At 48.9% G+C, this 23,598-nt stretch overlaps 8 protein-coding genes; 3 read left to right on the plus strand and 5 right to left on the minus strand.

Annotated features, from left to right (window-relative positions):
* The window catches only part of CNAG_05615 (syntaxin 1B/2/3), a 2,010-nt gene extending 1,685 nt beyond the window's left edge, over nt 1-325 (plus strand). Inside the window, exon 7 of the mRNA XM_012198491.1 lies at nt 31-325. Coding sequence (XP_012053881.1) covers nt 31-89 — 59 coding nt within the window. The 3' untranslated portion in view covers nt 90-325.
* Nucleotides 326-461: 136 nt separating this feature from the next.
* CNAG_05616 (ABC transporter) lies at nt 462-4,767 on the plus strand. XM_012198287.1 has 5 exons: nt 462-1,013; nt 1,089-2,947; nt 3,003-3,074; nt 3,130-3,275; nt 3,333-4,767. The coding sequence occupies exons 1-5, from the start codon at nt 560-562 to the stop codon at nt 4,450-4,452; spliced, it is 3,651 nt and encodes a 1,216-aa protein (XP_012053677.1). The 5' UTR covers nt 462-559; the 3' UTR covers nt 4,453-4,767.
* CNAG_05617 lies at nt 4,645-8,296 on the minus strand. 2 transcript variants are annotated; one of them, XM_012198492.1, is made up of 3 exons: nt 8,176-8,296; nt 7,971-8,108; nt 4,645-7,910 (listed from the first exon to the last, which is right to left on the minus strand). In XM_012198492.1, exon 3 carries the CDS (start codon nt 7,905-7,907, stop codon nt 4,794-4,796), a length of 3,114 nt encoding a protein of 1,037 aa, XP_012053882.1. In that variant the 5' UTR covers nt 7,908-7,910; nt 7,971-8,108; nt 8,176-8,296; the 3' UTR covers nt 4,645-4,793. The 2 variants fall into 2 exon arrangements, with proteins under 2 accessions (XP_012053882.1, XP_012053883.1); XM_012198493.1 differs by having other exon boundaries at nt 4,645-8,108.
* A 51-nt stretch (nt 8,297-8,347) lies between these two features.
* CNAG_05618 (cleft lip and palate associated transmembrane protein) lies at nt 8,348-11,258 on the plus strand. XM_012198288.1 has 12 exons: nt 8,348-8,535; nt 8,598-8,620; nt 8,690-9,065; nt 9,140-9,839; nt 9,907-9,941; nt 10,006-10,068; nt 10,169-10,282; nt 10,366-10,375; nt 10,480-10,605; nt 10,714-10,739; nt 10,802-10,874; nt 10,947-11,258. Exons 1-12 carry the CDS (start codon nt 8,436-8,438, stop codon nt 11,098-11,100), a joined length of 1,800 nt encoding a protein of 599 aa, XP_012053678.1. The 5' UTR covers nt 8,348-8,435; the 3' UTR covers nt 11,101-11,258.
* Nucleotides 11,214-12,937, minus strand: CNAG_05619 (TPR repeat-containing protein). XM_012198494.1 has 2 exons: nt 12,360-12,937; nt 11,214-12,271 (listed from the first exon to the last, which is right to left on the minus strand). The coding sequence occupies exons 1-2, from the start codon at nt 12,619-12,621 to the stop codon at nt 11,262-11,264; spliced, it is 1,272 nt and encodes a 423-aa protein (XP_012053884.1). The 5' UTR covers nt 12,622-12,937; the 3' UTR covers nt 11,214-11,261.
* A 201-nt stretch (nt 12,938-13,138) lies between these two features.
* Nucleotides 13,139-16,084, minus strand: CNAG_05620 (hypothetical protein). XM_012198289.1 has 6 exons: nt 15,611-16,084; nt 15,387-15,548; nt 15,258-15,337; nt 14,482-15,186; nt 14,328-14,411; nt 13,139-14,223 (listed from the first exon to the last, which is right to left on the minus strand). Exons 1-6 carry the CDS (start codon nt 16,047-16,049, stop codon nt 13,579-13,581), a joined length of 2,115 nt encoding a protein of 704 aa, XP_012053679.1. The 5' UTR covers nt 16,050-16,084; the 3' UTR covers nt 13,139-13,578.
* A 138-nt stretch (nt 16,085-16,222) lies between these two features.
* On the minus strand, nt 16,223-18,127 carry CNAG_05621 (folylpolyglutamate synthase). XM_012198495.1 has 2 exons: nt 18,076-18,127; nt 16,223-18,006 (listed from the first exon to the last, which is right to left on the minus strand). The coding sequence occupies exon 2, from the start codon at nt 17,992-17,994 to the stop codon at nt 16,261-16,263; it is 1,734 nt and encodes a 577-aa protein (XP_012053885.1). The 5' UTR covers nt 17,995-18,006; nt 18,076-18,127; the 3' UTR covers nt 16,223-16,260.
* Nucleotides 18,128-18,371: 244 nt separating this feature from the next.
* Nucleotides 18,372-23,348, minus strand: CNAG_05622 (specific transcriptional repressor). XM_012198290.1 has 12 exons: nt 22,806-23,348; nt 22,595-22,736; nt 21,787-22,528; nt 21,577-21,728; nt 21,427-21,526; nt 21,109-21,370; nt 20,491-21,052; nt 20,370-20,432; nt 20,130-20,312; nt 19,886-20,058; nt 19,759-19,832; nt 18,372-19,688 (listed from the first exon to the last, which is right to left on the minus strand). The coding sequence occupies exons 1-12, from the start codon at nt 23,195-23,197 to the stop codon at nt 18,694-18,696; spliced, it is 3,840 nt and encodes a 1,279-aa protein (XP_012053680.1). The 5' UTR covers nt 23,198-23,348; the 3' UTR covers nt 18,372-18,693.
* Between the last annotated feature and the right edge of the window lie 250 nt (nt 23,349-23,598).

Below are 23,598 nucleotides of genomic sequence, written 5' to 3' on the forward strand. Positions count from 1 at the left end.
CCGAGCACTAGGCTGACCAATGTCTCTTAGTCCTTATCATTGTCATTCTCGCTGTCATTCTGGGTGCCTACTTTGGTACCAAGAAGTAAACAGTTTGCGAGCTTTACGTCCACATCTTTTAACCTTGGACATATGTGTTTGTTGTGAATTTGTGTCCGCTACTTAGGCGGACGACCGTAACGATTTTATTCAAATTTTTCTGTTTTTCGATTCTTTTTTACTACCCTAATCCACGTCTCTGTATTGGCAAGATGGATGCGATGGGAGTGATTAATGCACCTAGTAAAGAAATGGATGCTATGAATCTATGCTGCTTGATTACTATAACTGCGTTTTCATGTGTTTTTGTGGACAAAGCCATAGGTCGCTCGAAGACTGCGGCCGGGCGACATTACGTCGTGCGTCATTGTTCCATTAACACGAAGCACGCACTTTCGCAGCGTTCTCCGTTCGTGCATGTAGCAACTTTTGACCACATTTTCATTTTTGCCTTCCTTTTCTCTCCTTTTCTTTCCCCACCGGCGCTGGCCCATATTCCAGCCACTCGCCACTCGCCGCAATGCCATTACCCCCTCTCACCATCATCCACTACATCCACCCCATCCTCCTCTCCCTCCCACTTCCATTCCTTCTTACCCCCACCTCTCCCCCACCCCCTCCTCCTCCTGGTCTCGTGCCCATAACCGTCCAACGCATATCCCCTCGTCGAACGCTCATCCTTACCCTCCTAGCGCTTCTTGGATTTACATCGTTCTTAGACGTCATTATCCTTGTAGCGAATGCCCTATCCGCTCGGGCCCGGTATGGCGATGATCTACCTCTTTACCTCACTGGTGCACAGCTAGGCGGGGAGATTGCGTATTCTCTAGGCGGCCTTGTGGCGTGGGGTGTAGCGTTGGTAGCTTGTTCGTGGAGGAACAGGTTTTCAAGTGGTTTGGCGGTCTTAGCGTCGTTGGGTATCATCGGCGAGATTCTTAACCTCGTATGGCTCGTGAAAAGGGAAGTGCATACTGGTTCGTTTTCATGTTTCTCCCTCTCTCGAAAATCTTGTAAATTTTTTCATATACTAATAAAACGAAATGATTCAGGCAACTCCGAGAAGCTCTTCGCTATCCTCTCGCTTATACCGAGTTCTTCACGTATCCTTATATTGCCTTTGCTCTTCCTAGCCACACTCTCCCCACGAGTGTCCTATGAGCCCGCTGATGAGCGTTCCGGACTGCTTGCTGCCAATTCTGCTACGAACGGCCGTTTGTTGGAACCCGGCACGACAAATGCGTATGGAACCTTTGGTACTGGCACCGCTACTCCGGCGAATCCTCCCCAGGATGAAGAACAGACGGAGCAACAACGCCAAGAAGAACGAGCGAAACAAAAGAAGATCAAGCTTACCAAGGCGTTGGGGTCGAGACGGCAGCCGAAAAAGGTCCTTTCTTGGAGTGAGGGGTGGCCGAAATTCAAGAAGTTGATACCCACCCTTTGGCCGTCCACAAACAAGAAGCTACAAGTCTACGTGATCATCACAGCGGCACTTATCCTGATCCAACGTTTCTTAAACCCTCTCTCGCCTATCACCCTTGGGTGGGTTGTTCAGGCATTGTCGAGCTGGCAATATCCTAGCGATGTTTGGAAGGCTTTGGGTGCATACCTTGCAGTGAGAATGGTGAACAGTTATAACTTTATCAGTATCGCGCAACAATATTTTTGGATTCCCGTCGTCCAATATACCGACAGAGAAATGCAGATGATCTGCTTCAATCACCTTCTCGATCTTTCTCTTTCGTACCATACCCGACGAAACACCGGTGAGGTGATGCGTATCATCGACAGAGGTTCAGCTATCAATGAGCTTTTCCGCACAATCCTATTCAGTGTTGTGCCAACCTTGTCCGACACTGTTATTGGCTTCTCAGTCTTCATTTGGCTATTCGGCCCTTGGATTACGTTTGGGATCCTTGCTGTCATGGTTCCCTACTGCGTCTTTTCCATTTTCGCCACCAGATACAGCCAAAAATACAGGCGAGAGTACATTGACACCGACGTTCGTCAACGAGGCATCGTATCCGATGTTTTGACCAACTGGGAAAGCGTAAAGTACTTTACCTCTGAGCATCGCGAAGTGGCCCGTTTCGAAGAGGCTGTTGACGAGGTGATGAAAGTGGATTACCAATGGCGTATGGGTCTTCAAGCGATTTACGCAGTTCAAAGTTTGCTGCTCGTTACAGCTTTTGCGGTCGGTGCGATACTCCTCTCTGTCAAGATCATGCATGGACAAGCGAACGCTGCGACATTTGTTGTATACATCACCTACTTTGGGCAGTTTACACAGCCACTCAACCAGTTGAGTTCTCTTTACAAGAATATTAGTTCGGACATTATCGATGCCGAGAAGATGTTGAGCCTGTTGGGGGAAAAGACGGAGATCAAGGACGATCCTGGTGCCAAGGAAATGGTGGTCACTGATGGTGTCATTGAGTTTGACAACGTCACCTTTTCCTATGACGGCACCAAGGATGCTATCAAGAATGTCTCGTTCAAGTTGGAGAAAGGCGAGTCTCTGGCATTAGTAGGTGAGACTGGTTCAGGCAAATCTACCATCCTGCGTCTCCTCTATCGCTTTTACGACATTACATCTGGTCATATCTACATTGATGGCCAAGACATCTCCAAAGTGACACAAGAATCGCTTCGCAAAGCCATTGGGATTGTACCTCAGGACTCGGTACTTTGGAACGACACCATCGGGGCTAACATTGCATATGGCAAGCCTGATGCGAGTGACGAGGAGATTATTGAGGCAGCAAAGGCAGGAAGGATACACGATAAAGTCATGACATTTGAGGATCAGTATGACACCATTGTGGGAGAAAGAGGAGTGCGTCTGTCGGGTGGAGAAAAGCAGAGAGTCAGTCTCGCGAGAATGTTTTTGAAATCGCCACTTATCCTCGTAAGTCATCAAGTGAGGATCTTATGATGGCCACGAGAAACTTACACCCAAGTAGGTTTTGGATGAAGCAACCAGTGCACTTGATACGGAGACAGAACGTGAAATTCAAAAGTCACTTTCCAAACTTGTAAGTATCACTGTGCCATGATATAAATGCACTGACCCAAACGTTTGGCCATTAGGCTGAAGGTCGCACAAGTCTTTCTATTGCCCACCGACTTTCAACAATCATCAATTCCGACAAGATCATGGTTATGAAGGAAGGACAAATCCTCGAGATAGGAGGCTACAAGGAGTTGATTGACAAGAATGGTGCTTTTGCTAGAATGTACGTACCCGCCGGCTTTAGGATCGGATCATTAGGCTAACTTTGGCGGGAACAAAGGTGGAAGCGACAGATTTACACTGAAGCCGAGCTCCTTGAAGGCGATGCCATAGACAAATTTGCGAGCGCCTTACCTACTGCTGATGATTTTAAAGCTTTCAGAAAGGAAAAACATGCGAAAGAGAAGCCTGAAAATGGTGGGGGTGATAATAACGAACAAACTGTCGCCGCTACTTCAAACTCCAACGAGGAGTCGAAGGACCAAGATGACCAGCAAGAAGGGCCTAAATCTACTGGTGAGACAGTAGATAAACCCGGGTACAAAGTAGACACTCCTACTTCTGCGGACCAGCCTGGAGCACAGAGTTTTGCAGAGGTTGTCAAGTCTGAGGCTCATGAAGGAAAAGACATGCCATCTACTTATGCCGAAGCTGTCGCTGAACCTTCGCAGCCCGAAGAAACAAATGACAAGGACAAGCAAGCCGTGTCCAGAGAAGCTGGTGGATTTATTACAGAATCGGTGCCGAGCGTATCTGGACCTTCTGCGCCAAGCAATGGGGACTATAGTGGTGCTCCTGCCACACCCAAAACTGTACCCTTCCCATCCGTTTACGACTCTCGACGTGCGTCATACCCTGCTGCACAAGGTACACCTGTTCATCGACTATCTACTTTCTCCACGCTATCCGCTTCGCCCTCAATCTCCAGCCTTTCTCGCGCATCGCCGTCATCCGCCAAGTCTGACGCTGTCTCTGGTGATAGCAGTAAGCAAGACACACCGGGTGCATCTTCTAACAAGGAAGATAAACGACGAAAGCGCTTGAGCTCAATCAAGGGCTTTGTTCGACGTATAAGCGATCAAGGAGGGTTGATAAGGAGTGCCAGTGGCCTGAGAAGTCCAAAGCCGGAGCGTGATAGCGGGTTAAACATCGATGATGGACTCGTTCCTGAAACCGGTGAAGCAGCGGGCGAAGTTATCGATGAAAGGACTGCCCTCTTACAGGGTCGTGACCCTATACAGGCTGGCGATACTATTCCTGCTCCTGCTGGAGGCCAAGCGGCTGAACAGGTTGAGCGGGCGGAACAGGTTCTGGCTCCCACATCACAGCCCTCTTCCATCAAGGCTCATGGGCGAGACAGTTCGAGAAAGGAGAAGAAGAAGAAGAAGAATAGGCGTTAATAGACAGGCATGATAGCCTCTAGAGGGGCACAGATGACATTTGCGGGCAGATTCATGGAGTCTGTGGCTGATAGAAAAGTAGTATACAAAAACGGCCATCGGCTGGCACTCCCTCATCTTTCTCTCAACTCGAATGAAATCGCTTCGCGCGCCCTGTATTATTATTCTATTGAAATACCAGTCTACAGAAAACTGTGTATTAATCTTCTTTTGTCCATATCAAATATCATTGTGTTATATCTACTCATGCATATTGACATCGTAACTTCGTAACTTCTTGTCAACTTTTGTTTTGATCTACGGCCAACTTCTTCACTTCATTATTCCTCCTCATTTGATTCTTATATACTCTCACATCCAAACGTCTTCTTAACCTTCCACCCGGTCACTCTCACTCCAAACAATCCCAGGGCCAACCCTACATCCACAACCAACAGCGTTACGCCTGCCATCATGAACCTTGGTGCAAACACCTTCCACACCATCAAATGCCTCCTCAACCACGCGGCTGTGACCGCACTGGCGAATGCGACCACAGTGTGGTACACCAAGAACGCCAATGTCACCTGCAAAGCATGTGCGAGGGTCGGGATACTCTCTCGTGGTCTAGGGGCGATATTCCAAATCGCCAGAAGAGGCACAGCGATCGCTGACAAGAAGAAGCCTCCCCATGTATTGAGGACGACGAGTACAGGGGAGAACAGATAGTTGGCAGTGGAGAAACCTACGAAAGCAGATTTCCACTGAATCGATGAAATGACGGCTTGATGCCCTGTTGCAAAGAATGTGAGGAACCCATAAAGAGCGAGAGGGACAACGTCTGTGAATGAGGGGCGTACGATGGTTTGTGCTGTATCGGCCGGGTCAAACGAGGCAAGTCCCGCTGGTGAAGCAGCGTTGTTGTTGTTCTTATTGTTGCCCAAGGAAGCAAAGGATGTTGTAAGGATGACGGCGTCCCGTCGCGTATCGACCAATTCGAGATATACAAGAAGCCCGACAAGGAAAGCGGTCAGTGTCAACTGGGCCATTGGTTGCGACACTAGATGTACGAGCGCAAACGGGGCGAGCGTATACAAAATATACGTCGACCCAAAGGCATTGGCGAACCCGAACACTGTCACTTCTTCTTCACCCGTCGCTTGATCCGCTGTGCGTTCTACGGAGATACACAGGGGGGAAGTGAGCCATACGTATGGGATAGCACCTAGACTCGCGCCTGCAGAACATCGAGCGAGCCAGAGTTTGAGGAAACTGACCAGCGGGATCCGGGCAGGGTTGAGCCCGTCGAACGATTCGAAAAACTCGAGGACCCAGTAAACTGAGTTGGCGACGAGCACGGCACGCCAGAGGATACCGAGTATGAAAGGTGCAGGCCCAGCGAGGGATTTGGAGCGGGAGAGGGTGATACCGATGGCGCGAGGGATTTGGAGGGCAAGCGGGACGATGGCGATGAGTGCCCATGTAGGGGCGGTAGCGGTCACCCCCGAGAAGAAAGTGACGCTGCAGTATGGCTGTTGTTCTTCCCTGCATATGGTGACCGTTCCAGCCAGACGAGAGAGGATGGTGAAGGCGAGAGAGAGGAAGATGATTTTGAGACGCATATCGGCTGTAGGAGCGGAAAGTGCTCGGATGATATAGATGATAGGGATAGTAGATATGAGATAGACAACCACCCGGTCTTCCCACATGATGAATGAGTTGGAAGCGAACGACAATGCATGGACAATAAGGATGAAGGGGCCGATATGTCTGTTGATCGAGAATGAAGTCGGGAGAGGGAGAGCGAGAGAGAGAGAGGATTTGACGAATAAGGGAAGGATGAGGATCACCTCGGAGATCAAGGCTGCGGAAACGATGAAGACTTTGATAGCCACGATCGGCCGGGCGGTATACACCCCCGCTGCTGTCCCTGCAATACTCGCGAGGACAGTCGATCCCATTGTAGCAGTCTCCAAGGCCAATCGCGCGTAAACGTCCCAGTTGACACCATTGTTACGCACGCCGACGTAAAGTGCGATGAGGGTAAGCGCGCAAAGGCCAAGGATGAGAGAGCCAATGACGATGAGGGGCATGGAGAATTGAGCCCAGAGTGATCGGAGGTGGGCGAGAGCGTCGAGGGAGAAGGCGCGGTGAGCGATGATGGAGGCTGGCAGGTTGCCCTTTTGGTACTGGGATTGGGCGTGACGCCAAGCCGTCTTCAAGTTTTCCTTGACTTCCTTGTCTCCGTACGCTTCGACGTATCTCCATATACCCTCTGCAGTCACCCTTTGTGCCACCTCCAAAGTTTCGAGATTATTCGAAAAACACTCGGGGATGACGGACCCGAGGTTGTTATAAGGGATAGGGATGCCGAGCAATAGTGCGAGAGTAGGAACAATATCGATTTGGTTAATCTGCCTGAGAGGCAAGGTCGATTTCGGGAAAGTATAGGTAGGCAAAGATTTAAAAATGGAAGAGGTGTCTTTGCCTTGGACGACCGCGGGGTTGATCAGCGCAGGGCCTTTGGAATAGAGCCAAAGAGCAGATGAGGTCTCCATCTCCGAGTCGCCCCCATGGTTACCCTTATCGTCCATCCCGTGATCACCGAGAACGACAAGAAGAGTCTCTTCATCAATCAAATCCACAACCTTTTCCAGCACTTCGTTCATCTGAGTAAGTTTCTCGGTCATGGTATCCCTATGAGGCCCCACACGATGGCCGACATGGTCTACTCCCAGGAAATGACCGATAAGGACGTCCCATTGAGACTGGTTGGAAGGATGGAGGTAAGGGAAAAGGTGGGTAATGACGCCGTTATCGACAGTGTGTAGATCCTCGACATTGAATGAATCGTACGGATGGGACATGTTGGGGTGGAAAGAAGAAGGAAAGAGGTTCATCCACGTGTCATCGCCCATAAATCCGACCGTCTTGTTCGCCGCTACGAGCTGAGAGACGAGCGAATCTTCTTCAATGGCAGTTGACGCAAAGTTTGAGCCGATATCGATGAATGTAGGTAATGACCCGGTGGTAATACCCTTGATGCGTTGCATTGTAGAGGTAGGGGGGTCAGAAAAGGAGTTGAAGATGAGGGAATGTTCCGGTCGACTTTGTGTGAGCTCGGCAGGTAGGGAGAGGACTCCGTGATGATGAGGTGAAGGTGGTTGAGGGTAATACGGGGAGATGAAGTCGGTACGGAGAGCGTCAATGACTATGATGACTGCTTTAGAGTGGATAGCGGCGATGGGTGAGGGGTTGGATACATTATAGGCGGGAGAAGCATGGGGGATAGCCAAGCGGGAAAGAAGAAACCCTTGCGTGAAGACGTATAACCCAATGACGTGAAGGCAGGCGACGTAAAATAAGATGAGGGCAGCAAGGTTAAACCTCGAGAGGTTCCGTAGCCAAGAGCTCGATTTTGTTGTCGACTTGGCCAGTTCTCCACCATTTTGGGACTGTGGGGATATCTCGGGCATGTTCTACCGTCCAGTCATCAATGTCAGTTTGTAGTTGCTATGGCCAAATCGACGCGTACGAACGGGTGTCTACGCGCGGGATGACCACAGAATGCGGCAGAGTGGCTTGCACAGCAGAGGAGAGCTAATTTATAGACAGCTAACTGTGTATGCTGCCCCGATACTGCTCTGGCGGCGGATGAGACAATGAGCTGCAGAGGACTGAATGATATGGGCAGTTTCTGTCAGCTCTGGGCGCTACGTAGTCCGCGAGGGTGTTTCTGCATACCTGCTAGGCGGCTCGGAGGTGCTGGGATTTCGTTGCGGACGGCGGGGGATGGAGGGGAAGGGGGAGTGAGAGGAAGAGAGAAAGCTGCTGGGCTGTAGATATACCGTACGGTGGGATGAATATATGGATGAATATCTGAAATTTACGAGCAAATGGAGTGATGGTGCCTGAGTTATCTCCCATCCAATCCCCCTCCTTTTCGCCATCTCTTTCCCATCAACTGCTCTTATCTTATCGTCAGTACGTAAAAACCCCTCGCCATGCCCCCGCCCCAGCAAGCGCCCGAAGAGGGCGGACAGCAGCAGAGCAAGATCACAGGCATAGTCAGATCAGTCGCCATGTTCTTCGCAGTCCAAATGGGTCAGTTCGCCCCTCCTCTAACCCTACCCCGCCGGCAACGTGCTGACATCCTGTCTCCTCAGCTTTGAAATATGGCATGTCCTACGTATGTCCTTCTCTGTGCTAGATCATGTGTCAGAAATCTAGATGCATAGCAGCTGACCACGGATAACAGCTTGGCATCGGTCAACAAAACGTTCCTGCAAGACAACCCACTGCTGGCGACACCGCGTCAGCGCCCAACGTCCCTCGAGCCCAGTCCGCAGCCATGGCCCCTGCTCTGCCCGCCTGGGAACTGGGCACCCCTCTATCTATGGTACTCTACACTAGCACTTCCCCCACTGGTCAAGATATCGACCCTCTGCATCCTCTTGTCCAGTGGGACGGTCTCACCTACGGTAACTGGAACGATGAACGTGAAGCCGACCTTGTTCTGGACGTTCCTGAAAGCGTCTTGCACAATGGTAGTTGGTGGTTGGACATTGTACTCGTCAAGGATGGCGGGCTCCCTCTTAACAAGCAGCCTGGCACCGTGTACAGTCAGAGGAAATGTGAGTCTTTGGTTTGGGAAGAGAATACCAGAGGTATCATGAAGAATTTGCAAAAGCTTACACAAAACCAACAGTGTTGACCCGCTACTACCCCAAGAAGCGTATCAGGAAAGAAAAGAAACTTATCGGAGGTACCGAAGAGGATGCAGAAAAGATTGAGGAGGAACCAACCGAAGTTCTTCCTCAACAGATCGTCTCTCACTGGTCCAACAACTTGACTCTTAGCATCATCTCCAACGGTGGACCCATCTCGCTCCAGCAACTCGCTCCCCCTACTGCCCCGTCTTACACTTTTGTCGACGGCGCAACAGAAGGTACCAAAGTCTATTACCCTCCCATCTTTGCCAATGATTTCTGGCTTATGAAGGAAAGCCTCTACCCAATCAACGAGTCTACCAAGACACTTCCCTTGCACATCAATTACCACGCTCTTTCCAACATGAAGCACCAAATCTACGCTTCCATGACCATGTCTTTCGAGCAAGCCGCCGCCCAAGGCGGTGGCGGAGTGGAATTCGATGAGATCAAACGGACGTTACTCGAGACGAACCCTTGGTTACTCATCACCACCGCAATCGTCACCTTACTCCACACTGTATTCGAATTCCTCGCGTTCTCGAGCGATGTGTCGCACTGGAGGAAGAAGGACAAGGATCTCGTTGGAGTGTCGCTCAACACGATTTTGACCAACTGTTTTGTACAGCTGGTGATCTTGTTGTATTTGCATGATAGCTCGGAAGAGACCAGTTTTATGATCTTGTTCGGTCAGGGCATGTGAGTTCATTGCCACTGTGTGTTTAAAATTCCAAGGATGGTGGGCTGATACTACGTACTTTTGCAGTGGCCTTTTGATCGAGGCTTGGAAAATCACCAAAGGTGAACATATCCCCATTCTTTTACGCAAAACTTTGAGACTGACGCCTGTTTTTTTCACTTGTAGTCACCAACGTCCGTATCCGCCCTGCACCCAATTCCTTCATCGGTTATTCTCTGCAATTTGAAGGTACGTTTATACCCACGCGTAAGGATTCTGAGCCTCGCTGATTGACACTGCGTACTTTTTATTTATATTTATCTATATTTGTTCCCCCTTCGCAAAACAGATAAACGTCAACTCACAGAGGATGAGAAAAAGACCCAAGAGTACGACGCTTTGGCTTTCAGGATTGTGTCCTATTTCGCTATCCCATTGTTGGGCGCTTATACCGTCTATTCCTGTAAGCATATTCGCCCAATCTCCAGTGAAGCTCTTTGATGTTATAACCTATACTGATGCGCCCTTGTGCCCTTTCACCCCCAGTGCTTTACGAGTGAGTATCGTACCCCGCAATAATCCGTATTTCGCAAGAAAAGGAAAAAAGAGAAAAGTGACTGACGTGAGATTCTTCTAACTCTCCTTCTCAACTAAAAATAGGACGCACCGAGGATGGTATTCGTTCATTATTTCTACCCTCGCCCAAGCTATCTACATGTTTGGTTTCGTCCAGCTCATTCCGCAGCTGATCATCAACTATAAGCTCAAGAGCGTGGCCCACATGCCGTGCGTTTTTTTCTTCCTTTCCTTCTTCCTTGCAATCTCCTTTCTGCCCGTTGATTCGTTCTTTTTATTATTACTATTTGATTTTGCTGACTGAATACATGTTTCCAGGATGAAGGCCATGATGTATAAGACTTGTAAGTTGCTATATGTCGAAATTGAACAAAATGTTTTGGGAACTAATGTCTATCTAATTTAGTGTCAACTGTGGTGGATGACTTTTTCGCATTCTGCATCAGGATGCCTTGGCTCCATCGATTGGCTTGCTTCCGGTACGTCTACAAATGCTTTAGCCCATCATGGATCTCATAGAGGGATCAATCCATTGACACTTATATACACAGAGACGATGTCGTCTTCCTTGTCCTTCTTTATCAACGATGGATCTACCGTATTGATTACTCACGAGTCAATGAGTATGGTCAGGTGAATGAAGGTATGGTGGAGGATGTTGGTACCGCAGATGGAGCAAAGGAAGAGACCAAAAAGACAAAGTAATAGTTTGTCTGTTGAAGAGCGGTACAGGAGGAGGAGGAGAAATCATTCGCAAGGTGGGGGGGACCTATTCAGATATGGAATCATCGTACAGAAAAGTTTGGGATTGGTTTGAATCGGATTAGATTGTCATATGCATCTTTGTGTTATGTGTTTCTAGACTCTTATTGCTTTTCATCTCTCTTTCGCTTGAACTCTTCTATCCAAGCCTTTTCCTGAGCCCCCTTTACGAGCACGACAAAACTCAGAAGCCCATCTCTCAACACCACACCATCCTTCTTAACCTCTCCTTTTGCGTCTCTCCTCGCTTTACCCAACACCTCTCTCAACGTCAATTCTTTGCCAACCTTTAACAGTCTCCTCTCTTTGGTTTCCACATACACAACTAAATTAGGCACATAATATTCGCGCTTCTCATCCCATTCCGCCCATGGTATCTGCGGCGCCGATGGAGAAATTGGGAACATAGCTGAAAGCTGATCTTCCAACGAGGCATCTTCGTGGAAATGAGTGATGAAATCTGATTGTCCGTATGTTGGGTAAAGCAAGAAGACAGGGAAAACAATGGGTGTATGCGGAGGCGGCGGAGTCCAACCAGCTTCTTCGTTGATGGTAGGGATAGATTGTTCGTCGAAATGCAAAGGATGGGGGTTGTCCGGTGGACTAGGCGTATCGGCAACTATCAAACCCCGATCTTCCACTGCTTTACGCAAAGCATGCTTTGTCATATTGTCTCGCCTTATCCTCTCTACCCGATCGTCGTCCCTCTTTTTGCCCTTGACGACTTCCTTCTCTAGTGTATCCCAAACTTTCGTGTCCTCCTTCACTTGCTCCGCGAGCTCTTTTCCTCTTTCAACAACATCACCAGCCTCTTTCCATCTACTCAGCTGAACTAGAGATTGCGCCGCTCTGAACAGAGCTTTTACGAGTGCCTTGTCCGGCTGGGGGATCTTGCCAGCCGTGTAGAGCGCAATGACGGCACTGGTATCCTTAAGAGCTGACCGGTAGTTCTTCAGAATGAGTTGACATGCGGCTCGGTTGTTGTAAAGGGTAACCAGCAAAGTTGCTGAAGAAGGGTGGGCGTCAATACCTTCAGAGTAGGCCTTGATAGCTTCACTGTATGATTTCTGAGCGTGGAGCTCATTGCCGTGATTTTTAAAGTTTGTTGCGATCTCTGTATCAAAGCAAGAAAGGAAGAAATACACGTATCAGCACTCTACACTCCACACAAAAGCAGATGCCGGATATACAAACAAACTCACCATCTCCTTCACCCTCAAAAACCAAACTCCTCAAAGCTTCCAAGACAGGATTGTCGTCCCCATCTTTCGGAGTCTCTCTCATGAACAAGGGGGTGGAGTCGAGCAGCTTTTCAAAGTCTTCAACTGTTACTTCCTTCTTTGGCGCCGCAGGGCCCACACCAGATTCGGGCGGGACGGTGGATTTGGGCATGGAAGCGATGAGTTGGTCGAGGAAACCATCGTCTGATTGTGTCGCTCCTGTTGAAGCTGCTTGAACGGCCATTCTTTTTGCTCTCCCTTGGTGAATTCTTTCTTGGTGACTGGTGGACTAGTTCCTGAATGAGCGTGGTAAACGGTGATATGTGAAGGCTGTAATCTAAAGAGTAAAAAAAGTACAACGAGATTGAGTGTGCGATTTGTTTTGAGTAGTTGACTATAAATTTTGATACTATTACTGTATTGCGACAAAAAAAGCCCGCCGGGAAAGACCGATGCCGACGGGTGACGAACGAACATTACAGCAACGAACCAAACTCGTTGTGGTGAATGATGTCAATTATACAACGAACGTGGTGCCATGAAGAAGGTGCCTCTATAAGGGACAGACAGTTACATACACATTACCATTGTCCATTAGCGGCCATTACTTTTTGTCAATTAATATGACAATTAACAACAACACATCATGACACCTCTCTTCTTCTATCTCCTCTTCTCCTTATTCTTAGGATACTACATACTATAAATTGGCCGACAATCTTTTCGGTATGAAGCAGTAAGTGATACAAAGTGGTAGTAGTAACACAGAGCGATACTAGTGCATTGTGGCATATATGCGGCAGAAGCTGGAATCCGACGTGTCTGGTGAAAATCCGGATAATGTAACTGAATTGCAAAAAATGACCATTTTGTGTTGTATAAACTATGCTATTGGCAATGTAAGTATGTAGTAACAATAGATCCAACAATTTCTGAAGATCATTTTTTCCATAATGGAAAGCTTTTAATAGCATGATTGGCTGCCAGAGTTACAAAACTAAGGTCAAACTTCGTTAACTGCTACATATCTACTTTTGCCAGGTTTTCCTGGAGAAGTTGTCATCCATCCCGAAATATTTTTACACAGACTGGCTTGCGGTTAGAAATAAGGACCTGTGGCCATGCCCAAGCTCAAAGCCTCAGCCTTCGGACCATTTCAGACCTCGGCTTACGAGAAGCGTCTCACACGATCTTGCTAGTTTTACTGTTTACCGCTCTTGGTATCAGGATCAGGTTCTGAGCTTGGTGTCTGTGGTTGGGACTGCGATTGTTCTTGTGGCTGAGACTGTGATTGTGCCTTGGTTTGCGTCTGGGTCTGTGTCTGAGGCTGAGATGGCGGTTGTGACGGTGACTGTGAGAGAGTGGATGGAGCCGCCTGAGGCGTTTCGTGTGGTACGACATGGAGATCTTTCCTCATAGCCGGTTGGAGTGGTTGATGGGATTGAGGATGTGCATGTCGGGAAGGCACATTTTGGCTCTGGCTTCGGCTTTGAAAACTTTGGTCATGGCTCTGGCTCTGGCTCTGGTTGCGCTCTGATGTCAATGTTGGACCAGAGATAGAAGGGACAGAAGAGCCCGATCCCGATTCCACAGACGGTGACGACCCGCCCGTAATCGGCGTCTGCCTAAAAACCCCCTGATCAAACTGATTCACCCCGGCCGAATCATCCATCCTTTTCGGGAAATGTTCAGGATAATAAATCCCCCCTGCTCTGATCAGTCCAAAGGCACCTTCGTAACCTCTCAAGGTCTCGGGAGTGAAGGTATCCCGCCATCGGCCGACGAGGTAGCCGCCTGTGAGGATGTAGCCTCTCCATAACCAACGGGTACCGGGTTCACGCTGTGGCTTTAGGTTTTGATGATTAGTAAGTGGTTAACAAAGAAGAGACCCGGAGAGGTGGTGGGGAGAGGGGGTGAGGGTGAGTTGATTGGGGGTTGCTTGATACTTACACTATATGATAAACAGAGTATGACAAGACCGTCCCAAGCTCTAACCCTACCACGTATTTGAGCCCAACCCCAAGCGGTACGACACTACACATTGCGTGTGTGAGTAAACAGTAAAATCCGGGGGAAAAGCGGAAATGGGAATATAAAGACTTACTCTACCGGATATTAAAATCTCCTTGGTCCAACCTTCCTCGTCTTCATCATCGTCATCCACAATCTCATGGCCGTAACCTTCTTCCAAAAACCTCGTCTCTTCCTCGAAAGTCCCCATATCTTTAAATCCCGCAGTGAGCAACGGACCATCTCCTCCGACGTCTTCCTTCTTCACTTTTACCAGCGTTTCCCTCAATTCTGCTTCTATTACTTGCTCTGCAAACATACCAGTGTACACTCCCCTCAAATTACCCGACAAAATGTGTCTATAAAATTCAAAGTCGTAAAAAAGGAACTTGCCCCTCCAAAACCCTTGGATACAGCCGCGGTACGTCAGAGGGAAAAGACCTTCGTTCGTATGCGGGTCCTGACACATCGTGTTCCTCTGCCATTCTTTATCGTTATCGATCGAGAGAGGTACCTTGTTCGTCGAGAAGATACCGGGTAGACCGACTTCAAAGGGGGACTGTGAGAAATTTGAACTGTCGGATCGCACGCCGACTCGGTTGGGATGGCGTTCTAAGAGACGGAGGAAGAGGACATAGGCGCCGAGGACGAATTGGGGTGGGCAACGCCGCCAGGAATAGCCGAATCGTTTGTAGGTCATAGCTCGGTAACGGACAGTAGGGTCAGTGTTGTGGGCAGAGCAGCCAGGATCGCAGACGGGGAGTTTTTTGAGATGCCAAGGGGCGAACGACACGTCGTACTGTCGGGATTTTGTTCAGTAGTTGAACAAAGGCAGAGGTTTTTTGGGGGGCGTGTATTAGAAGAACCAACCTTGGCACAGGCAAAGACGTATGGTCGTAGCATGAAGATCTTCTCGTCCACTTCCTCCGGTGTGTCTTCTCCAACAGTGTCTAGAGCAGTAAGGATCAGCAGCAGACACAAAAAGAACGAGCTTCTCACCGATTCCTGCAAAGATGCAAGTCCAAGCGACAAGGGCTTTTTCGCCATCTTCTGTAGGGTATCCTGGTTGCAGCGACTCTTTCAGCAGGGTATCTCTATAGTATGTCGTAAGAGCCGCGCGCAAGTTGCATTGTTCGAGCAAGAATGGCAGGTTTCGACCGTCTGGCTGGCAGTTAGCGTGATCGAGGACAATAAATAATTAAATACAAAAACCTGTGACGTACCATTCTCCGTCACAAGAAACCACACTGTCCACATATCTTGCATAAACTGCGTCCTGTCACAGACGCCGGGTATTTCCACCCTTCCCAGGTTTGCAATCTGTTTCATCCTCCTGCTCATCTCCCACCGTGTTCTGTAGTCGAGTGCCCAAAGACGGGGGTCGGAGAAGAGGTCGAGGATGTTGTATTCATCCTTGAATACATGAGTTTTCATCCACTGGCATCTCCTGAGGACGGCTCTGTAGTTAAAGGTGGCAAAATAGAGGTCTTTGTAGAGCTGGGGGTTGTTGGGGAAGGAGATGGCGACGTACACGGCGCGGCATGTGAGGAAGAGGGGGAGCAGCGAGGAGGGGTGGCGCCGGGGGGAGGCGGCGACGAGGTGAAGGGCCGTGCGGGCGAGGAGGTGCGGGGGGAGGGCGTCGAGCGACTTGGCTCGTGGCATGCTGGGCGGGTTGCGCGGGGGAGCTCCAAGTCGCCGACAAACAACAAGTATATATCGCGTAATTACACTTCCCCATTTGATTGCCGCCTGCCCCCGTCGCGGCCTTCTCCGTTGCGCTATCCGCCGCCAATCTCCTGCCCGCCGGCCTTCTTCTCACTACGTATTCTTGCCTGCTGGCTCCAAGTATGACAGACGTTACATGTACTATAATTTACCCTCCCCTCAGTAATCGATAGACATCGGCCACAAGATACAAACTCCCACACACAACTGCCAATCTTCCGGAACTCTTCGCATTCCGCAAAGCATCCCTTACACCATCTTCCCCTATCCCACCAATACCAACAGCTTCTTCACCTAGCAGCTGTCCCGCAATTTGTGCAACTTCTTCCCTTGGCACCGTCTTGATCCACGGCATATTTTGCACCGGTGTCGTAAACTCTACCACCTCAATCTCATCACCATGCCGTAAAAGTGGGGAAAGCACACTATCGATGGATTTGCCTGGTGATGCAGATAAAGATACAATGAGCCGTAAGGGCGGTTTCTGACCGTTCCCCCTTAGTGATAGTGAATCAATGTAATTCCGTAAGACTTTTGCAGAGTCGCTATTATGCGCTCCATCAACTAGGAAAGAATATGGTTTGCCTCGACCATTCCCAACATAGCGTACCCATGAACAACGGCCTTCCCATTGACACGAAGCTACTCCTTGTTGTATAGCGGCATCTGTCAACTTTTCAAGAAGAGGTAGAATTTGCTTTGCCCGAGTGTCGTGCCGTATAGCGTGGAGGATCGTAAGGGCGACGGATAGGTTATCAAGCTGATGATTTCCAGGCAGAGATAATTGAGTAGTGATGCTGATGCTGTTGCTGTTACGGCTGCTGCTACGGAGACCGCTACGGCGACTGCTAGAGGAGGCGGTAGCAGTAGGTATTGAAGGAAGCAGGGTGCGCACCTTCACAGGACGCGGCGCTTTAAATGGCTTGAGCGACATCACCTGTCCATCCATCGCTTTCGACACCCTCTCCGTCCGCAGCGCTTCCAAGACCTTTGCACCCCTTTCTTCCGCCGTCTTTTTCGCCATATCAACCACCCCGTCATACTGCTGCGGCCCTATCACAAACACCGCGTCCTGGACAGCAATACTAGCCTTCTCCTTCGTGATCTCTTCCACCGTCTCACCCAAAAAGGCAGTATGATCCAAGCCCACACTGGTGAGTGCTGAAGCAAGGATGGTGTGAGCCGGGATCACATTTGTGGCGTCTCTGGCGCCGCCCATCCCGCATTCGACAATCATCACATCCACTCCCCCTTGGCACCAAGTAGTCGTATTGTAGGTCAACCAGTATGCAGCAGCAGTGGTAATCTCGAAAACCGTCGCTCCCACCTTCCTCTCCTCATCCATCTCCTTCACAATCCTCACCGCCTCCTCCCATTGTCTCTCGGTAGGCGGTATCCCATCAATGCGAAGCGCATCCCTCGGCTCGAGCAAGTGCGGCGAATTGTATCGCGCCACTCGAAAGCCAGCAGAGAGGAAACAGGATTCTAAAAGGGCAGAAACTGAACCTTTGCCGTTAGTGCCGGCAAGGTGGATGGCAGGAACCAACAAGGGGGGGAAGGCTGAAATCAGGGTTTGCATTCGGGAGAGACCGAGGTCGATTCCGCCGGGACCAGTTGGGGTGGAACTAGAAGAAGTATCCATCTCTTGGTCGTCGGCCCCAGTATGAAGTGCGTTTTTAGCTTTAGATGGGTGGTATGGGTAGAACATGATTTCGTCGGCGGCCACAGTATGAGGTGCGTTTCCAACTTCGGATGGGTCGAACATGATTTCGTCGGCGTTCTCGGTATGAGGTGGGTTTTCAAGTTTGGATGGGGCGGACATGGTTTCCATCATCTCGGATGGGCCGGGCACGGTTTCCATCGTCTCCGATAGGTCCGGCATGGTTTCCGTCGTCTAAGATGAACAGTTAAAACAGGTTAGTGAAGCAAAATCCTTAAAGTGAAGCGGACGGGATGTATCTACCCAAGGTAAGATGCGGCGCAAACAGTTTTAGATAGTTGACGTCGGATACACAATTTCATTACGGTTTGCACTTTTGCTAGCTGCAGATCACTGCAACCTGTATCGACCACGTGACGAGAAAAACAAAATCCAACAAGATCCATAACATGGAATATAGTGAGGTGGAAGAAGTGACTTACGTAATGTTAACTCTTTAAACTGACACTTTGAACTGGCTGTTATCACCCCTCCAAGTACCATAAAACGGCGTCAATTATTCCAAAACGAGGCTTTTGCGATGGTAAAACATTTTTTTGACCGACTACAAATGCATAGCCAATTTCTTCTCTACGTATATCTTTATTGCGAGGCCCGTTGGTTGTTGTTCGCAACGATCGAAGAAGAGCCGATGCATCTTTTTTTTTCTTACGCGGCGGTTCGTTCAATTTTATTACTGGATGGCCAACTTTACATGACAGACCGCCTTCGTTGCATCATCTATCGATACCTGGTCGATATTGCCTTTCTTGTAGTATACATATAGACAATCATAAAAATACATTCCTTCCCTCGCTAAACGCATTGATAACCTTTTTTTCTCCTCCCCTCTCGTACAGATCTTCCAGCGATCAATCAATATTACCCTTGTCGGTATTCATCCGGAGGAATAGAAGGATGCACCGCTCCATTCAGCGCGGAAGCTTTTCTATTCCATACTCGGGTTTGCCCATCAGTCGGAGAATTCACAGAATTCACAAAATGCGTAGGATACACAGGATGAGGCGCAGAATGTCTCCTGTAAGGTTCATACATCTGATGATGAGAGTGAGAGGCGTCCGGCACTTGATTATTCAAGGGATGGGCGGATGGTGGTGGTAGAGCTGGCAGTTGAATATGTGGTTCATGATGAGGATGAGGAAGAGGATGAGACGGGTAGTGACTTCGGGGTGGGGTTGGATAACGGTGATGTGAATAGCTGGTTTGTGGAGGAGGTTGACCGTGATAATGGTGTAACGCGGGCACAGAAGAGGGTCTTGGGTAGTATGGCTCGTGTGGCGCTTGATGATTTGCTTGGTTTGCTACCTGCTGAGGCGTATCGGATGGAGGAATGAGATGATGCGGATGATGAGAAACTTGAGGATGAGGTATGTGATAAAGCGGTTGATGCTCTTGTGATGGTGGCTGCGGATAGAAAACCTGTTGCGACACCGCCTGATGCGTCGGATGATGGGGTACTGGGTCGCTTAATTGATATGACATCTGATGTGATACTTGGAGGGAAGGTATAGGGGTGGGGAATTGCTTGCGGGAATGGTGTGGACGAGGTTCAGGATGACCTGCAGGGTGGTAATGAAGGTGGTGTACAGAGCCATGAAGAGGATAAGAATTGTACGATGCAGGCTCAGGCACTGGGTCACGTTGCGGAAATTCCGACCCTTGGTTCAACTTTGTTGGCTTTTTCGTTGAAGGATTAAGTATCTCGTCCATTCTCAAAGGCCTTGAATGAGAAGATTGCGCGGGCCGCGTAATTTCCTGCGAGGTCAAATGGCGTTGCGCTTCAGATGGGTCATCTTGGGAAGGTGCACCATTCGTTTGATCATGGCGACGATTGTTGGCGAAAAGGTGAGTACGGGCTGCGATATGATGTCTGGATCAGCGTATGTCACAAAACCAATGGGATGTTTTGGTGAAGCTCTGACGTACCGTACTCATTCTCTAATAATGGGCCTTGCGAGGGCCTTAGATCGATCATAGACCATGGGAAGATCCCGCCGAAACTGTTTCCAGTTAGCCATTAACCTTTTTAAGTCGTCATCTCAATCAAGCTCACCCCTGAGCATCCTTCACATAAACTTGCTGAGTCGTCTCCCTAGCTTCAACAAGGGTATATTCTAGCGACGCCCCCGTTCTGACCTTGATCTTAATCTTTGAACCTGAGGGAATAGACATCACTTTATCCCTGAACGTCTCTGCCTTTCTCTGTTCCAGTTTTTCCTTCACCTCCTGGAAAAGAAGTTAGCCAGATTACCCTTCATATGAAAAAAATTCATTAGACAACGAGACGAAGGACTTACTGGATTATGTTGAGGACACAAAAGTTCAACTTTGATATCAATCCTTACCGGAACCTCCGCATCCTCTGGCAAGGGCGGTTCTCCTTCTCCTGGAAACATGAGAGTCCCAACTTCCCAAATTTTGAGATTTGCGACATCGCTTTCTCGAGCACAAGAGACATGGAAAGCTCGTGGACATTTGCCCTGAAAAATGAATCAGCAAACACGAACATGACTAAACATCGCATACAAAACACAAACCTTTGTGCATTGTATTTTGGCCCCGGTTTTTTGAAGCTTCTTGTCTTTGCACAAAAGACATTTCTTAGGCGAAGCTCAGCATTCAATTACACCTCTCCATCAAGGAGTTTTTGCGACTCACTAGTTTCCATCGCGCACTCTCTACGTTCTCTACACCTACGACGAATGTCCCAAACCCACCGGGAACCTCCCTATCCTCAATACCAACTCCTGGTATAGCCAATGCACAGGAATGATGAGCCATGATTTCTCCATGACGCGGCTTCCATCTCGCTTTCACAGCATCTGACGGGTCAAAGACAGGTAGAAGGTCGTCTTTGGCAAAGCCGGGGCAGAAGAGGCAGGGAAAAGAGTTGGGGTCTCTGATGCGGTTCGCTTTTGCTGATTGCTGATTTGATGAGATGTCGATAACTGCCTTTGGGGTACGTTTTCCTGGCACTTTTGCTGGCTTGCACTGATTGGTCGCCTCGATAGCGGTTGGGGTATGCCAAGAGGCAAGGCCGCCGGATGACTTTTGCGAGTCAGGTTTAGCTCTTTTCCTCGGGGTGCAGTCATCGCCCACCGAAGGCCTTCTGCGCTGCTTTTTTTTACTCCGCTCTTCTGCGATAGCGTTGAGAAGTTCTTCCTCGCCTTTAAAGCGAACGGCATCCTTAGCTAACATTTCGTCGACATCAATCCGCACACTACGCCATTTGTCAACTTCAGTCATCTTGAGGCCATACAAGAGATGCAGCCTTACCTGTGATTCACACAATTACACGCTTTCGCCCTCCTTCCCAACTCGACCCAGCTATCCAAAGCAAAATTCACGCTCTCTGCGCAATTAAATCCCATGTTGAAACCAGCATGATATCCCCTTGGATATGTGATAACGAATTCGCCTTGATTATGGACCAGCATATTGACGCGCATACCATCACTCGCAAGACGGTAGGGCGAGACAGCGAAAGATTTATGTCGGAGAAACTGATCACATTTACGAGCATCTTCGGGGAAGTAGCCTGGTTTGCGTTAAGAAGTTTTCATTTTGGGCTCGAAATGTACATTAATCACATACCTTGCAAGATCCGTTCAAAACGTTCCGCTTGCTGCTGTGGTATAGCATACCAGAACTTGGGCGCACCAAAGTGGATATAATTTATTGAAAAGAGATCCATCTATTATGGGCGTTAGCTCGATTTTCCCTTTTCGATAGCACATGACCTACATCTTCGACGTGCCACGCAAAAGAAGCGCCCCACATTCCAAAGTAAAGATATGGCGCATTAACACCAGGAAGGTGCCTCAAGTCCCATCTATTGAGAAGATTTGGCAAGTGAGCAACATTCCACGGAGTTTTCTCATCCATAAAAAGCGACCCTGTTCCCCCATTTATCAGTTTGACCGGCATATTGAGGCGAAGCATGGAATGATCCACCTTCCATATCAGCACCGTACCAGCTCGGCTCACCCAAACCCATGTTCTTCCAGAATCTCCTTTCTAGGGCTACACAAGCCTCCAAGGAATAGTCCTCCAGACGGGTATTCTCTGGTAGCCAGTCTACTTTAGGATTGAACGATCCATACCAAGAATTAATGGGTTTCTCGACCATTATATCCTTCGTAGGAGAACCAGGTTTTAAAGGTGTAGATTGACATTCCTGGGAATTGTTGACAAACTCGGCAGATGCTTCATCCTTCCTATCCGAGACCGGCGGCGCTTGACCATTGACTTCCTCTTCTTCTTTGATATCCTCGATCTCCGTCGCCTTCCTTGCCCTGTTCGCCTCTGCCGCCAATCGTTTCTCTCTTCGCTTTTCTTTCTCCTTTCTCATATCATCTCTAACCCTTTGTCTTCTTTCTTCCGCTTCCTTCGAATCTCTATTCGTAGTGCTCCCAACATCTTTTGGTCCCGGGCCCGAGAATTTCTTGTCTTTACATTTCTTGAACCATTCTTCTACAGTCAGCGGACGGCGTTTGTTCCGCACGACGTTGGCTATTCGGAATAGACCCGAAGATCCTATCAGGTTTTGTTGGATAGGATCCGTAACTCGAACGGAAGAGAGACTAGACTTGGAAATGGGAGGCACAGATTTGACCCATTCTGTAGGCGGGATAACCTTGACGATGCCGGAATATTGACCCCAAGCTGTGGTCTTGCGTGCATAGCCTTCAAAGTCCTGTACCATGATCAAATATGTTAGCGTATATAATTACTACGAGAGACCTCTTAAAGTAGTACAAACAATAAATTCCTCCATGGAGGGCTTGAAGACTGGAATACCTCTCAGAGCATGAGGGTCGTCCTCGGGTGACAACCACCCGTCTCCAATATTTGGTATACCACGAGCAGCTCTACTGCCATTTGGATTATTTGTGAGTGGGGAACTGAGGAAAATGATTAGTTCCTAGTTCCTTTGACCGTCTTTGACCACTCTTCGAAGGAAAAATACTTACAAATGATCTGGTTGTATATATTTTGGCCCTTCCTCAATTTTCTGAGCTTCACTCTTCATTTCGCTAGATTCTGCGCCTGTGGGTCTTTCTAAGCTGGTATGACTTTCATGTACAGATGGTTCCTGCAGATCCGTAGACTTTGCGTTCTCTTCGGTTGGCACTTGATCATTTTGGGAAGCTTGAGTAGTATCTGAAATGCTTGCTGCAACTGTACTGCTACCCGCTTCTTCAGGGATATTTGTGGAGGAATTCGGTATTGCATCTTGTTGCCCAGCCAGAGAAGGTATTGAGGTACTTGATGTGTTGGCGGTGGAAGAAGATGATGATGAGGAATAGGAAGCTCGACTTCCACTTGACGGAAGAGCAGTAATTTGAGTTTCCGAAGCCGACATCTCGGTGCTTGGGGAGGCTTATCGAGTTTTGAAGGGGTAGGAGTCGATTATCATATACAGACAGTAGGATTACGACCGGATAGGAAGGTCTAAAAGTACAGCAACTGAGAGAAGAAGCGGAGATGCAAATAACGAAGGTCAACCGACTGATGACTCTTAACGAACTTTGGCTGCTTCGTTCTCGGATGATGTCTTCTCGCCGCTTGACGGCGGCGGGGTCCTTGGCTCGGCGATCGCCGCTCCTCCACCTCTCACCAAATCACGTGATAGTTACAAAACTCGGCCGTCGACCATTGTGCCGAAAGAACACCGGTAGCAGCACGTAGTGATACGTATATTATTATAGTGGTTCGTCTCCCCTGCGCGACGAAAGCCTTCCCTATAGGCCCCTAGGATATGTG

This window comes from Cryptococcus neoformans, chromosome 14, assembly GCF_000149245.1.
Source record: "Cryptococcus neoformans var. grubii H99 chromosome 14, complete sequence".
NCBI lineage: Eukaryota > Fungi > Basidiomycota > Tremellomycetes > Tremellales > Cryptococcaceae > Cryptococcus > Cryptococcus neoformans.

Coding starts and splice junctions, on each gene's coding strand:
- CNAG_05622 (XM_012198290.1), bottom strand. CDS start 23,197: ATGTCGGCTTCGGAAACTCAAATTACTGCTCTTCCGTCAAGTGGAAGT. Junction 22,529..22,594: donor CCTCCATGGAGGAATTTATT/GTTTGTACTACT, acceptor ATCATGGTACAG/GACTTTGAAGGCTATGCACG. Junction 20,433..20,490: donor AGAGTGCGCGATGGAAACTA/GTGAGTCGCAAA, acceptor GCTTCGCCTAAG/AAATGTCTTTTGTGCAAAGA.
- CNAG_05621 (XM_012198495.1), bottom strand. CDS start 17,994: ATGCCGGACCTATCGGAGACGATGGAAACCGTGCCCGGCCCATCCGAG.
- CNAG_05620 (XM_012198289.1), bottom strand. CDS start 16,049: ATGCCACGAGCCAAGTCGCTCGACGCCCTCCCCCCGCACCTCCTCGCC. Junction 15,338..15,386: donor TTGCATCTTTGCAGGAATCG/GTGAGAAGCTCG, acceptor TTACTGCTCTAG/ACACTGTTGGAGAAGACACA. Junction 15,187..15,257: donor ACGTCTTTGCCTGTGCCAAG/GTTGGTTCTTCT, acceptor AAATCCCGACAG/TACGACGTGTCGTTCGCCCC.
- CNAG_05618 (XM_012198288.1), top strand. CDS start 8,436: ATGCCCCCGCCCCAGCAAGCGCCCGAAGAGGGCGGACAGCAGCAGAGC. Junction 9,840..9,906: donor ATCTTGTTCGGTCAGGGCAT/GTGAGTTCATTG, acceptor GTACTTTTGCAG/TGGCCTTTTGATCGAGGCTT. Junction 9,942..10,005: donor GGCTTGGAAAATCACCAAAG/GTGAACATATCC, acceptor TTTCACTTGTAG/TCACCAACGTCCGTATCCGC.
- CNAG_05619 (XM_012198494.1), bottom strand. CDS start 12,621: ATGGCCGTTCAAGCAGCTTCAACAGGAGCGACACAATCAGACGATGGT. Junction 12,272..12,359: donor TTTTGAGGGTGAAGGAGATG/GTGAGTTTGTTT, acceptor GCTTTGATACAG/AGATCGCAACAAACTTTAAA.
- CNAG_05617 (XM_012198492.1), bottom strand. CDS start 7,907: ATGCCCGAGATATCCCCACAGTCCCAAAATGGTGGAGAACTGGCCAAG.
- CNAG_05616 (XM_012198287.1), top strand. CDS start 560: ATGCCATTACCCCCTCTCACCATCATCCACTACATCCACCCCATCCTC. Junction 1,014..1,088: donor GAAAAGGGAAGTGCATACTG/GTTCGTTTTCAT, acceptor GAAATGATTCAG/GCAACTCCGAGAAGCTCTTC. Junction 3,276..3,332: donor AATGGTGCTTTTGCTAGAAT/GTACGTACCCGC, acceptor GCGGGAACAAAG/GTGGAAGCGACAGATTTACA.